At 44.7% G+C, this 15,138-nt stretch overlaps 1 protein-coding gene across 9 annotated transcripts in view; it reads right to left on the bottom strand.

Annotated features, from left to right (window-relative positions):
• Positions 1 to 8,169, bottom strand: part of ERI3 (ERI1 exoribonuclease family member 3) — a 137,290-nt gene extending 129,121 nt beyond the window's left edge. The window contains exons 1-2 of one of the 9 annotated variants that reach the window (XM_071217496.1): positions 8,111 to 8,128; positions 5,608 to 5,683 (exon numbers count right to left, since the gene is read on the bottom strand). Coding sequence is in view for 4 of the 9 variants with exons in the window: in XM_058303726.2 (XP_058159709.1) it covers positions 5,608 to 5,683; positions 7,743 to 7,877 (211 nt within the window). In the remaining 5 variants the exon portion in view is untranslated. The other 8 variants (XM_071217495.1, XM_058303726.2, XM_058303727.2 and 5 more) reach the window with 8 other exon arrangements.
• Positions 8,170 to 15,138: the final 6,969 nt, after the last annotated feature.

Raw genomic sequence — 15,138 nt, 5'->3', positions numbered from 1 at the left:
TTATCTCATGTAATCCTCCCAATTATCAAGGAAAATGGATAACAGGATTCCCACTTGACACATGAAGAAGCTACAGCTCAAAGGTGCTCGGCTCTTCAGGGCCCTGCTCTTCCCTCCTGTACCTGGTGGCCCACATTTCCCACTTGACTGATTCCCCCATCATCCACAGAGCTAAAATGTGAATCAAATTGAGGTAAAGTCTGACTTTAACTAAAGTAACTCAACCAAAAGCAATAATTAGGCTTGTGTAAATCATCCAAATTTGTTTTCATAATAATTGTATTTCTTCATATTTTAAAAAGAATATCAAATTACATCCCTGGGCAAGATGCAGAAATAGGAAGAGGTGCCTTGGATGACACAACTGCAGTACAAGGAACTCAAAGCCTCTCATCAAACACAACTCCAGAGGAGCAAATCTTCCCACCTCGCAGAGTAGAGAAATTGACAAGAGGCAGGGTTACAACCAGCTCTTGCTCGGGTCCCCAAATGTGACATTTCCCTTTATAAAACTGTGCTCTGGCAAGTGCTCCTCCCTCTGTTTTCAAACATACTTTCCCTATTTTTCCCCAGGCAAACACTTGCTCCTTCTTCAATATCAAGCTCAAACATCCCCTTTTTAGAAGCTTTCTCTCATATCCCCTCATAAAGTTAATTGCTTAAGTGTGCTCCAGTAGCATGGTTTATACCTATTTCATAATTTCTCTTTCACTATATTGTAAGATTTTAGGTATGTTTTGCCTACTACCAGCATTTTTCAGGGAGTCAGGGGTGAAGGATAGACAATAGCAGTGTGTATATGCATGTGTGTGTGTAAAAGCATATATGACATGATAATTTCTTTGACTTTTTTCTGTCAGACACTAAGACATTTTGAAATTTCAAGTAACATTAAAGATCATGAGATTTGCCTTTTTATCTAAATGGTGCAAGACTTTTACAAGTCTGAGAAACACTGAGTTAAACATACATCCTAAAAGGCAAGAGTCGTGTCTTACTCATTTCTGTAACCCCAGCACCCAGCACATAGCCAGGCACAAAATATGTGTAAGTAAATGTCTGCTGAATGAATTAATATGCCCAAAGTCACAATGCCAAGCAATTTGTAATCAAAACATGCTAGAACAGAGCAGGATCCAAAGTACTTTCTCCCTTTTCTTCTTTCTCTTCTTCTGTCCTTCCTCCTAGCCCAGCCCATTCTATCCTCCCCAGTTTAAGAGAGAGAGAGAGAGAGAGAGAGAGAGAGAGAGAAAATTGTCTTGGAGCTGGAATACTATTAAAAGGATTCATTTAGGGACCGGTGTTTGGACTGTCACATCCAATCACTACCCACAGATCTACAGCTTCCCAAATCAGGCTCATGCAAAGAGGAATCAATTGCAAGGACACAGAGGGTCTGAACAGGCATACTAATGGCCTCCTGAGGTGCCAGCGGCCAGCTCTGACACTCCCATAAATTATCCGTCTTTAGATTTTACCTGTAGCTGTGGGGCACAAGGCACAATTTTGAACATATCAAAGCAATCCCTTGTAACCCAAGGCTCTCCCAGGAATGTCCCCAAAGGAGGACAGGCTAAAAACAATGACCCAAAGGGAATCTGCATCCCAAACAGGCCTGGTCCTAGCAATCATCAATTAAAACCCAAGAGGAAAAGAAAAAAAAAGAGGACCAAATGGATAATGTGGGACCCAGATTAAGCCTAGCAGATCTGGACAAGGCATGCATCAGACTGCAGTTCTGCCACAACTCTCATCTCTCACTCAAAGGAAGAGAAATCACAGCAATAAACTAACACAATTTCATCTGCAGGCAAATCTCCTCTAACTCCGAAAGCACCTCACAGAATGACCTCAGGCAACTCAACCTTCCTAGGACTCAGTTTCCTCACAATGGTAGGAGGGACAATAATGCTGACAGTCTGACCCACTTCCAAGAGTGCTGGTAAAAAGTAATTTTAAAAAAACATTTGAGAGGCACTTTACAAAGATGTAGGACTACAAGGGTGGCAACACTCACAAATCTCCCCCAACAGACAGGGAGGAATGGCTGGTCACACTTTGGTGAATTTCTATCGGGAAACTGCTCACTCAATTCGCTTCACTCATGGTGTTGGACACCCTGAAGAAAGTTCAGGGATTCTGGATGGGAATCCTGCTGTCTGAAAATTTTCCATTATGAAGACTGAAATCTTGCTTCAGTTATAATTTCCTCCTGGCTGCTGGCTGTCACCACCAGGGGCTATGCTTCTATCATATGGCCATAACGACAACACTTAAGGACCCAAAACAAACTAGGCCAAAGGTCAAGTCACCTAACTGCTGGCCAGCTTTTTTTTAGTTAATTGTATAAAATATTATCAGTAATAAAAGTTATCAAGACACTGTGCTAAGAGCTTTATATACATTATCTCACTAAATCCTTTAATCAGCTCTATGTAGTTAGTTCCATTACTTCATTTTACTGATGAGGGAAATGAAGCTCAGAGAGGTAAGTCACCTATCCAAGGTCACATAAATACTGTTATGAGAAACCTATAGATTTCCCTTCAGTCACACAAGTACACTGGGGCTTGAAGGAAAAAGAAAGGAAAGGGAAAGAGCAGAAACAGGACTCTCGGCTCTAATTTATTTGTTGGACATTTAACAAATACTTTATTTGGTCCTTGTGCCTGATACATACCATCCTACCTGAACTGAGACATTCTCAAAATCAGGAAAAGGTTATAAGTTTTCTACATGCAAGGAAAGGCGAGACTGAGTAGGGTATACATAAAAGGAAAACAATTCAGTGAAAGCTTAGGAAAAATGGGTCCTCCTCTGTGTAGAGTTCAAGAAGTTAAAAGCAATTTTCTTTAAGTTTATGAGCCCTAAGACCAAGAGTTCTACCAGGGCTCCACCTATTCCATACTCACTTCAATAGAAAATGGTCGCTTGAATTCAATTTATAACAACCTCCCTTCCAACATCTTTTCCAGTTTGTGAAATAGAAGCTGGTTGTCCAATAAGTTATTTGACAGCCATCCCTTAAGCTCTAATAGATGACCAAGAAATTAGTAAAGAGAACCAGTATACACATATACACGAAGATTAAGCTGGGAAATGGATGTGGCTCAACCAACTGGGCTCCCATCTACCATATAGGAGGTCCAGGATCCAATATCCAGGGCCTCCTGGTGAGGGCAAGCTGGCCCACATAGCGAGCTGGCCCACATGTGAATGCTGCCCTGTGCAGGAATGTTGCCCAGCGTGGGAATGACACCCAGCACAGGAAAGCTGCCCCGCACAGGAGTGTTGGCTGACCTGAAGAGCTGGCGAAGCAAGATGACATAACAAGAGACACAGAGGAGAAAAAATACAAAGACATAGCAGAACAGGGAGTCAAGGTGGCAAAAGAGAGTAATCACCTCTCTCCCACTCCGGAAGGTCCCAGGATCGGTTCCTGGAGTCGCCTTAGGAGAATACAAGCAGACACAGAAACACACACAGCAAATGGACACAGAGAGGAGACAACGGGGGGGGGGGGGGCGGGGGGAGGGGAGGGGAAGATGGGGGCACGGGGGAAACGGGGAAAGGGGGAACAGTGGGGGGAAAAATAAAAATATAAAATAAAATCTAAAAAAAAAAAAAGACTTGAGTTATACTTTTTTTTTGAGATTTTATTTATTTCTCTCCCCATCCCCTCCCCACCCCCATCTGCTTAATGTGTTCATTTGCTATGTGTTCTTCTGTGTCCACTCGCATTCTTGTCAAGTAGCACCAGAAAACTGTGTCACTTTTTTGGATGCATCATCTTGTTGCATCGGCTCTTCGTGTGTGAGGCGCCACTCCTGGGCAAGCTGCACTTTTTTCGCACAGGGCAGCTCTCCTTGAGGGGCACACTCCGCGCATGGGGCACCCCTACGTGGGGGACACCCCCACATGGCATGGTACTACTTGCACATGGCAGCACTGCATGTGGGCTAGCTCACCACATGGGTCAGAAGGCCCTGGGTACCGAACCCTGGACCTCCTATATGGTAGGTAGATGCTCTATCAGTTGAGCCACAACCGCTTCCCATCATTTTTTTTTTTAAGGAGGCACTGGGAATTGAACTTGGGACCTTATACATGGGAAGCAGGTGCTCAACCACTGAGCCACACCCATTCTCCTATTTTTTTTTTAAGGGCCACCATACTGCTACAAAGGGAAAAATATAAGATGCTGCCTATGTAACACCCACAATCTCCTTACTTGCCTCTCTGCCTTCATTACTGCTCCCTCCAATCCATTCTTCACAATGAATCAGGAAACTTTCTAAAGCACAGATTTAATGTCCGTCCACTGCTTAAAATTGTTTAATGGCTCCTTACTGGATTTTGATAGTTTAACCCAGGAGTCAAAAAACTACGATCCACATTCCAAATCCAGCCCATGACATAGTTTTATAAATATTTACTGGAATACAGCCATGCTTATTCATTTACGTACTATCTCTTGCTGCTTTCAAGCTATATACAACAGAGATGAATAAAGGTGAGTAGCTGTGACAGAGACCTACAAGTTGAAATAGTTACTATCTGGCTCTTAAGGAAAGTTTGCTGATCAACCCTCTACTCTCAGTATAATTTTAAAGAGCGTATAAAGGCCCTGGCCTCTGCTTTCCTTTCCAGCTTCATTTCTCACTATTAGCCCCCTGACAACCAAACACTCTTCTTCAAGTGTACTTCAATTTCTGAAACTCAACCAGGCTCTGACATTCACACTGCCCTTCATCTCTTGATCCAATCCTAGGCACAGAGATTACTTCCTCTGAGAAGCCTTCCAACTGAGCCCACAAACCTAGGTTCCAGACCCTTTGAAGTAATCCCAAAACACCTACACTTCTATTATAGCACTCTCAGATTGTATTATAACTGCCTCTTCACTTTATGTCTCTCCCATGAATTTGGAAGTCCTTTAATGTCAGGGACAGTATCTATCTTGTGTACAACTATAATCCCAGCACCTAGCAAAATACATGGCCCTTAGCAGGTCCTCAGTAAGTATTTACTGAACAAATGGCCCCATCAGCCATGAATATCAATTATCAGAGTCCATCTTTTAGCCACAGTCTTTAATCCTCATAAAATGGAGATACATTGGAATTAATCATCCACCCACAGTTGACCCACAACCCAAACTAAACCAAGATCCTTAAGCGCTTGGTCAAATGCATTATATCCAAAGCCAAACAAATGTGTTTCCTCCTGTTATCTTATGATGTGTATTTCTCAGAAGAAATAAGGGCTGCTTTGGTTCTTCTCAACCATTCCAAACTTAAAGTAGGTACTCATGAGATGCCCATAAAGAAATCAAGACAGAACTCAGGAGGCTGGAACCCCCACCTCTTAACTCTCTCCACTTTATAGACTTTGAATACATTTCAATAGAGTTTTTTTGTATTTCATTTTTCTTTTTATTCTTTTTTTCTTAGTTCAATAGGCTTTGAACATATGCTGCTTTATTAGAAGCTACAGAAAAATACAATCTGTACCTACCCTGCTCCCTCCACACAGACACACACACAAAGCCCAAATACCCAGAAGAAAGAAGTCAAGCCAAACTTGACCGTGCAACAGGATTCTTACCTCTTCTTACTTCGAAGATGCCAAGACTGGCAGCTGGGGATGACGAATGTTCTGTGAGAGCTGGAAAGCCCCAATGCTGTGGATAAATACACATCTCTGCAACAAGCCTATTTCAATATAAAGGATCAAATCCCCATAAGGCTGACGTTTGGAACAATTTAAGGACCAACTGCACTTCAAACTCCTAACCTCAACCACGCTGGGAAAACAGCTACCTATGTGGAAGGACAGTTCCCCTAAAGAGCACTCAGAAGCTACTAGTACTGTATTTGTTTTTAGAATGATTATTTTCGTGTTCTGTAGTAGCACACTTTCCTTCCTAAGGAGGCTTACCTCTTAGAAACACTCAACATTTAAAATTATCTAACCTTGGACTGAGAAAGATGGCCATGAACTGGTAACTTGCCAGGTAATCCCAGTGCCTTAATCTAGTTGAGGAAGACTGACAATACTCACAACTCAGGGAAGTGAGACTGGTCCAGGGTTGGGGGGACAAGCTGGTTGCAACAAACCCACAGGCCATATTGCAAATAGCAACACAGAACAGGGAACAATTTCAGAATATCTCAACGTCTACCTCAAATTCTAAATAAACCAAGGTAACCAAATCCCTAGTCAAACCATCAGTGGACATCTATCCTATGCATCGCCTATTGCAGGTCTTCCAAAGGACTAGAAGTTGCAGAGACGTCCTTATAGACTAGTAAAGTCCTTTGAACAAAGAAACACCTAAGAGAGGAGCCAATCTATTGCTGTCTATCATTCCACACATTCAAGACTTTTATTTTACTTAGACCCCTAGGAAAATGCAACTCATTAATTTACCCCACCACGAAGAAAACAATTTTCAAAATGAAGGCAAATAAAAAGCACTTTTATTTGGAAATTTCAGGTTGGAAGGAGAGCTCTCAGTCAAGCTCTATGACCTAGCTAGGCGATTATTTACAGGATCTTTGGGCAGGAATTGTTAATGAGCTTTTAATTTGGAGTGCTTAAGTTGCCAAAGTGCTCTGAGCTCCAGTGAAGCACCACAGAATCCATAAAGGAAACCTTATCAATCACTTCCCGGCAGCTCCCCTCCCCCAACTCCTACCTCTCTCAGACGGAAGGCAGCCAAGTGGGTTTCTAACCAAGATCGCAGACACACGCATTAGTGGAGTCACACTCCAAGTCCCTGTTTATAAATTGGCTTTTAAATGGTAGGGGATTCAGGTATAATATACTTAAGCTCCAGGCGCGAACCCACTAAAACAAGGCATGCTGTGTATGATAAAGTCAGAATAAAGCAGAATTTGATGAAGCCCATTTCTGGTAGAAACTCTACAATCAAAAATTGTTCAGCCAATCACAATCTACCATAGTTCAAATAGCGTCTAGACTTCAGCCAATAGGATTCATGTTTGGCTGTCCTTCAACTAGGGGACTGATGAAATGTCTGACAAGAGTAAATACTACAGAACTGACCAGAAACCTCCAGGAGAGGTAATGATGGGCACTATCAGTTTGCTAAATCCAGCCGTAAGTACAGAATACAAACCCTGAATGAGAGGACACATATTCAGCATCTTCCAAATCAACAAGGAGAGGTTATATTTTGGAACAACTCTCAGTCAAGCCCCAATCCAAGTTCATGCTTCTTTGGTTTTAATAAAACACCTGTTGCTAGACTATTTGCAAAAAAAGGCAAACAGAAAACTAGCCACGTTAGGCCCCTTATTCAGTCCTTCCACCAATACCACTACCATCACGACAGGTTTACAAAATTGGAAAGTGCTAACGTTCTATGTCTGCCTATGTGTTGAGGGGCAAGGGGATATTCTACCTACGATCTAATTTATATCCTTACTCGAATTCTATCCCCTTCAGCCAAACCGCTCGTCCTATTGCCTAGATCGTCCTGCCTAGCTCGTCCTTTTGCCTAGTAATCTCGGTAAGAAGGCAGCCCCCTAAACCACCTCGCCCAGTCTGTCTTGCAAAACCCTGGACCCTCTCCGCCAGAATGTTACTCAGTAGATCATGCATCCAGGGTGATCACACAAGCCAGCAACCCCAGGCTGCTCACACTAAGAGCACGGCGCTTCTCACCCCACATGCATTAACCAGGGCCCAATCTGGGGGCCTTCCGCATCACCCACCCCGGGGTGTTGTCCCCAACTCGGCCCCATCCAAGTCCAGGGGAGCGTAAGGGGAAGGGCAGGGGGCCAGGAAACCAGCCCTCCTTCCCAGGGCCGCCCCCGCCCCCCGTCAGCGGCGGGAGAGGCTGTCGCCATGGCAACGCCCCCTCCTCGGGGCCAGCGCGGCAGGCTCCCTCCAGGTGCAGGCCCCGACGTCTCCCCCGGCCTCAGCAGGCGCTCAGGGTGGTTTAAAGCGGCGGGTGCGACCCGCGCAGACTGCGGCGCCAGCCAGGCCGAGGCAGGGCCACCTTCACCCGAACCCCAGCGCCCGTTCCCGGCCGCCTCTACAGCGACAGGCAGCACCACGAGTCCACAACACACCGACTCACCTCCGCGCACTCTGACCCTAACAGACGCAGCAGACGGGCGGGCGCTGTGACCAACCGCTGAGCCCGCCGCCAGTTCCATTGACCAATGGAATGTAGGGGGGCGGGGCTTCTTCTGCCCAAATGCTCCCTCTCCCGCCGACATGCGCCTTAAGGTGTATCAAGATGGTGGTTCTATTAGCTGGCCTTATGGGACTTGTAGTTTTGAGACTGCAAGTACTCAGAGCTAGTGAAGGGCGGGGAGGGGAGGTGTAGAGGGAAGATGGGGAATCACTTTATTTTTTTAAGTTTTATTTACTTTATGTCTCCCTCTGCCCTCATTGTTTGAGTTCCCTATCTGCTCTCTGTGTCTGTTCTTATGTTCTCTCTGTGTCTGCTCATCTTTTTAGGTGGCACTGGAACCGAACCTCCCTTGTGGGAGGGAGGCACCCAATCCCTGGAGCCACATTGCTCCATGATTGTTGTGTCTCTCATTGTGTTACTTCGTTGTGCCTCACTGCATCATCTTGTTGACAGCATCTTGCTGTGTCAGCTCACTTCTTTGGGAGGCACCAGGAACCAAATCCCAGACCTCCCACATGGTAGGCAGGTACCCAATTGCTTGAACCACATCCATCTCCGGGGGGAGGACATCACTTTTGAGATGGGAAAGGAATATTTAAAAAGGGAACATTTTCCAAGGCCTAGAGCAATGCAGGCATTCCCCACTTTCCTTTTCTCTACCTCACAATATACTCATAAGAAAGTAACCAATGGTTATAAATTAACAAATAAGTATGATTACTAAATCATTATGTAGATGCCTTTATATTATAAAATAGAAAAAGATTAATACCTGAAATTACTGAGGCTAGCTAAAGTGATCTCACCGCTGTTTATAGTTACTCTAAATTTAACTTCAGGAAAGCGGACTTGGCCCAATGGATAGGGCATCCGCCTACCACATGGGAGGTCAGCGGTTCAAACCTCGGGCCTCTTTGACCCATGTGGAGCTGGCCCACGGGCAGTGCTGATGCGCACAAGGAGTGCCATGCCACGCAGGGGACTGACGCCGCACACACGGAGAGCTGATGCAGCAAGATAACGCAACAAAAAGAAACACAGATTCCCAGTGCCGCTGATAAGGATAGAAGTGGTCACATAAGAACACACAGCGAATGGACACAGAGAGCAGACAACGGGGAGGTGGAGGGGGGGGGAAGGGGAGAGAAATAAAATAAAAACTAGATCTATTAATTAATTAATTAAACTTCAGTATGCTTTTCTTCATGATGGTAACTCTAGATTGACTTTAACTTTGTTTATAAATTAGGCTCGCCTTTGTGTATGCTTACTATTGTGATGACAATTCTAGATTGAACTCACCCTTGGGTAGGTTTACTATTGGGATGGTAACCATTCCACCATCCTGTTTAATATTCATATGGAAAACCTTGTGACTGATATCTACTCCGTACTTTCCTGTCTCAGAACCATGATCTCTGAAAATGATTTTTTTTTTAAGATTTATTTTTCATTTATTTATTTCCCCTTCCCCCCGGCCCCCTCCCCATTGTCTGCTCTCTGCATCCATTCACTTTGTGTTCTTCTGTGTCCGTTTGTATTGTTCTCAGTGGCACTGGGAATCTGTGTCCCTTTTTGTTGCATCATCTTGCTGTGTCAGTGCTCCATGTGTGCGGTGCCACTCTTGGGCAGGCTGTGCTTTTGTTGCATGGGGTGGCTCTCCTTACAGGGTGCACTCCTTGCACATGGGGCTCCCCTACACGGGGGACACATCCCTGCCTGGCACGGCACTCCTTGCACACATCAGCACTGCACGTGGGCCAGCTCATCACATGGGTCAGGAGACCCTGGGTTTGAACCCTGGACCTCCCATGTAGTAGGCAGATGCTCTATCCATTGAGCCAAATCCGCCTCCCTGAAAATGATGTTAACTTTGTAACTCCCTCTAGTTTGGGGTCCACCCACAGCTTGTTCAACCCTTTAATGTTTATTAATGAAGAAACCTGTGCCCAGATCTACCCCAATTATTCATTAGCACCCTAATGTGATAAAATATTAGAATTTCTGCAGATCAAGGAAGCAGTTTTGGGGCTAAGACAGCTAACCTCCTTTGCTTATGCAACCAAATAAACTTTCTCTCTTTGAAAACTGGATGTCTCAGGAATTGACTTTTAAGATGCATTGGGAGAAAAGAACCTGCTTGCTTTTGCTTGGTATCAAAATGACATGTTATATTCTTTTAATGACACCTTTTCATGATTCACTCCTTCAACATAATTATTATCATCTATTATATGATGTGGGCCTTGGAGGTGTCATGTCATATCTGGGGGAGAGAGAATGGGGATTTTAGCCTAGAAGAAAAGAAAATGCTCAGATTTCTGAAGCATCTTCCTAAGGAAGAGAGAACTGACTTATTCAGTTGGGTCTTCAGGATTCAAGGGATTCTGACCTCAGCTGTGTGGAGCTTTCACAGTCAATCTCTTCAGTTAGCTGGAGGGAACTCTGGCTAAAACAGAGATGTATTTCTTCAGTTTGGTAATGATTCTCTGGGAACTCATGGGTTTCAGGTTATAAGTTGAGAAACCCCAGTCTTAGCAAAGCCACTGATGGCTTTAGCAACCTCCTAGTCAGCCAGAACCCATCCTTTGGGTCCAGCTTCAGTTACCAAGCACCTATCTGCCACCCGTATATTTTCACTTAAGACAATGATGTAATTTCTGGACCCTACCATCTCTCTGAGATCTGACCTCAGCATAACGGTTTACACCTAATTTGGGAGTGCCTGATGAATTTCATATTGGGGAATATCTTCCTTAATTACACATAATGAGCTAGATGATACAATTCCACCTCTATGTGACTTTTCACATTGTATTATAATTGTCTATTTCTTTGTCATCTCTCCCTAGGCTGTATGCTCCTTTAGGATAGTCATTATTTCCATATTATTTCAATTCATATTCAGTAACACCCACCGCAGTGCCAGGCATAAAGTAGGCACTCGATAACTGTGAACAAGTGAGGGAATAAACATCAGCATAGAAAGATGTCACCTAACTAAAAGTCATTAAAGTGGAGGTACATCTGCCTGTTCCCACTATTCTTGGATCTGGAACTTGGCTTCCTCCTCCTGCTGTCATCCAGACATTAACCCCGGTTGGCCAATCAGTTGATGTACATTTATACATTTATCTACTAAGTACCAGGCACTGTTTCTGTTGCTGAATATTCAATGGTGAGTAAGACACAAAAAGTCCATATTCTCAAGGATCTTTTATATTGGGGATAGACTGGGGGCCAAGGCGGGAAGGGGGGGAGGATAGACAATAAAATTAAGTAAATAGGTATATAAAATAAGACAATGAGAGGACACGAGTGCCCTTTCCTGTCCCTGACTTTGTTACATCCTAAATTCTGGCCTGAAAACAGGATACATCCAATCTTCCTGGCCTTAAGAATGAAGTAAATCTATACTACCTGGGTTTGGAGGCCTTCTCTAAGGCCCTGCCCCAACATCCTCCATGAAGCCTTCCCTGATCCCTTTGACTCCTCCAAATGTGCTCTTTCCTCCTTGGCGCTCTAGAGCTCCGCTTGTATATCTTCCAGGGTCTCACCAGGTGATAACTTCTTTGAAGACAAAAACCAAGCATAGTGCATTTAAATATCAGGACAGTGTAAGAGCTCCGTATACAATTAGGGCCTTGCACTGTCATTTAACCCAGCATCTTGGCTCCCTCAAGACTTTAGCTCTGTTGTTTGCTCTCTGGTTCCCTGAAAACAGAGCTTAAGGCAAACTTTAGGAACTAAAACTTAATTGGGAGGTATAATCTCAGGGCACCAAGAGTGAGGGGGAAAGGGAAGTAAGGAAAGGAAGGAGGGAAAACAAATACAAGGTAGTGTGTTATCAAGTTGGTCAGAGTGTCAAAGAAAACAGACTTAGTTGCTCTGTCATTCAGGATATATTCCAGGTAAGCCGTGTAGAGCCATCATTACTCAAAGTGGGAAAGAAAGGGTTGTTATTCCACCCGTCCAGATAACCACTGGGGAAGCCAGATCCCACATCCTGAAGCACAGTGGTTCATCCGATTCTTGAAATGGTGAGAGGAACCATAGCCTCTGCTTTAGTGATATTGAGCCCATTATAGTCCCACCACAGTGGGCACATTGGAAAGTGTGTCTAACCTAGCCTTCATCCCAAGTGAGGCCGAGACAGAAAGATGTGTTAGTACATGAGGTGGCAGTAGTGGCAACTGGGCTGTCTAATTAACTAGTGGCCAAGATCTGGGTGGGGAGGACAGATTCCCCAGTACGTGAATTGGGGAAGGGAGCTGGACTGAGAGCAGTACACAAACACAGGTATGCCATGAGCAGGCTTCTGGGTGCTGGATTAAGTGCCTGAACCGAAGTGAATGCTGAGAACAGGAGTCAAAGAGAGACCAAGTCAGTTCTTTGGCTACTCTGTAAAAACCCCCAGGCGAAAGAGCAAAATGGCCATCAAAGTTGAGACCTTACCCATTAATTGGAGGTCAGAGGACCCACACCCAAGGACAGTGCATGGTGACCCACAAACTTGGCACAGCTGGGAGGATCCAGCCTAAGTCTGAAACCATTTTATCTGGAAATTGATAAAAAACTGCTGCTGCCCATTTCCAGTCCCCACATGAGCTTCCTAAGAGAGCATAGCAAGTTACACGGAGTGAGGGCTCTGGAGAGAGCCTGTTCAGGTTTGAGTCCTGGCTCCATCTGTGACCTTAGGCAAGTCACATTCCTTTCTAAGGCTCAGTTTTTTCATCTCTAGGATGACAATAATTCTAGTACCTACCTGTTCCAGTATTAAATACAAAAGTGCTTAGTACAGTACTTGGCATAAAGATCTCAGTAAACGTTGGCTGCTATTACAATTATTCTTACCCCCTCTTCCTACCTTGATCACTGTAGCAATTTAACATAGTTATGAATTCCAAAAATAGATATTGGATTATGCCTGTAATCTGGTCTGTATCTGGGTGTGATTAAGTTATGATTAGGGCTTTGATCGGGCCATGTCATTAGGGTGTTGAGTATCCACACTTGGTGAGTGGGGACTCACAGATAAAAGGAATGGCAAAGGACAGAGCTGAGTGTTTTTGATGTTGGAGTTTTGATGTTGGAGTTTGATGCTGAAGCCTTAAGTTGGAGCCCCAGGAAGTAAGCACACAGAGGAAAGAGAAGCCAGCTCCAGGAACAGAGGAACGCTGAACCCAGGAAGAAGCAAGCCCTGGGAAGAGAGGAACCTTGAACCCAGAGAGAAGCAAAACCCTGGAAGGGAGGAACCCAGGAAGCCTGAACCCTCACAGCTGTCAGCAGCCATCTTACTCCAACATGTGAAAATAGACTTTGGTGAGGGAAGTAATTTATGCTTTATGGCCTGGTATCTATAAGCTCCCACCTCAAATAAATACTCTTTATAAAAGCCAACCAATTTCTGGTATTTTGCATGAGCACCCCTTTGGCTGACTAATACAACCACCATCATCTCAGCTCTTGGAGATCTACCCCCTCCCCACCCACCCTAGCCTGGCCCATCTTTCACTGCTCAGAGGGGCAGTGGAAGCTGGATTTGGCCAGACCTTCTTTGCCCTGCTCTCTCCAAGGCTCTTCCCCATGAGCCTGAGCCATTCATCTCCCTGGTGACCTGAGTCTGAACTAAGAGACGGATGTGGGGTGGCTGAGGCCAGGGTGGTAATATGCTCCCTTATCTCCGTGCCCCTCACCGGGGCCTAGTTAATTTTCTCTTTGATTTTAATATAGATTTATTGAAAGTTTCAGTTATCAAAACAAACTGCAGCAGCAAATTGGTGTTCTTTGCAGGCCTACAAGTGCCTATAAAGCTGCCAGGTTCGGGAACGAATGGCGCTCTCTCGGAGGTCAGTCATGGCAGCAGGAAATCCCTGGGGACACGCACACTGCAGTTTAATATTTTTCTTGTTAGCCTTTTTCTTCTTGGCCATCTACGCCTCCCCTTTAACTCAAGAATCAAATGGAGCCACCTGCCCAGACAGGCTCTCTTCCCTGAGCCACTCCACTCTCTGCCTGCTCTCTGTTCCCTCATTAGTGGGCTTCCATCCCTCTACTCCTCTAACTTCACTCTCCCTTGCCCATATTATTTGAAATTCACCTGTCCCAGAAGAGAGGTGTAGCTTACAAATGTCAAGAATCCCATACTCCTGCCCCAAGGACTGCTTAGGCAAAGCGTCCCTAGAAAATATTGGGGTCCCAGGCCTCTTCCAGATCTAGGGCTCACAAGGGAGGGAAAAGACAAAGTTTTGAAAGCAAAGGAGTTGCTTTCAAAAAGGCAGACAGGATCTATTGAACTCAAAAGAAGCAAAAAGGAGATGATGATATGTGGGGTGGGGAATTCTCCTTCCAGTCTAAGAATTACCTATTTCTTTCTCTATTCCAACTGCCACTCCTGATCTGGCCTCTCCTCTTAATTCCACTTCAATTTTTAAGACCCTTCACTCCCTGGCCTCAGTTTGCCTCTCTACGGAGAAGCCTGGTTTCCTGCCTCCAGTTCTTCAGTGGCTCCCATACAGAGAGCCATTCAGTGCCACCTTTAGGCTCAGGAAATAGCCCTGTCCCAAGGGAAAGTCTCCATGGCCTTCTAACCCTGAGGACACCATCAACTCCTCTTCTGGGTCTGAGATTTGCTGGGTCACCTGTATTGTGTCATATTCCAATCCTGTCAGTGATATCCTCTTCTTGAATTTAAATTCCCTGCCAGCAGCAATGGCTACTGCTCTTCCTCAGAACTCAGAATACGACTCAGGGTCCTACAAATGTAGCTGTGCCACTAGAGTGTCGAAAGACACTGGTTGAATCCAGACAGTCTAGGATTTGAATTCTAGCTTTGACACTTACTGACTGTGACTCAGAAAACCTCTAGTTTCATATCACCTTGTGCTTGCATCTATTCTTCTTTAAGGACTTCTGTGTATAAAAGTACTTGCCTCTATGTCTCTCTCCTCCAATATTCTGACCTCCTT

The sequence above is a fragment of the Dasypus novemcinctus genome, chromosome 9 (assembly GCF_030445035.2).
Source record: "Dasypus novemcinctus isolate mDasNov1 chromosome 9, mDasNov1.1.hap2, whole genome shotgun sequence".
Classification (NCBI taxonomy): Eukaryota; Metazoa; Chordata; class Mammalia; order Cingulata; family Dasypodidae; genus Dasypus; species Dasypus novemcinctus.
This window is presented reverse-complemented; position numbering and strand designations above follow the sequence as displayed.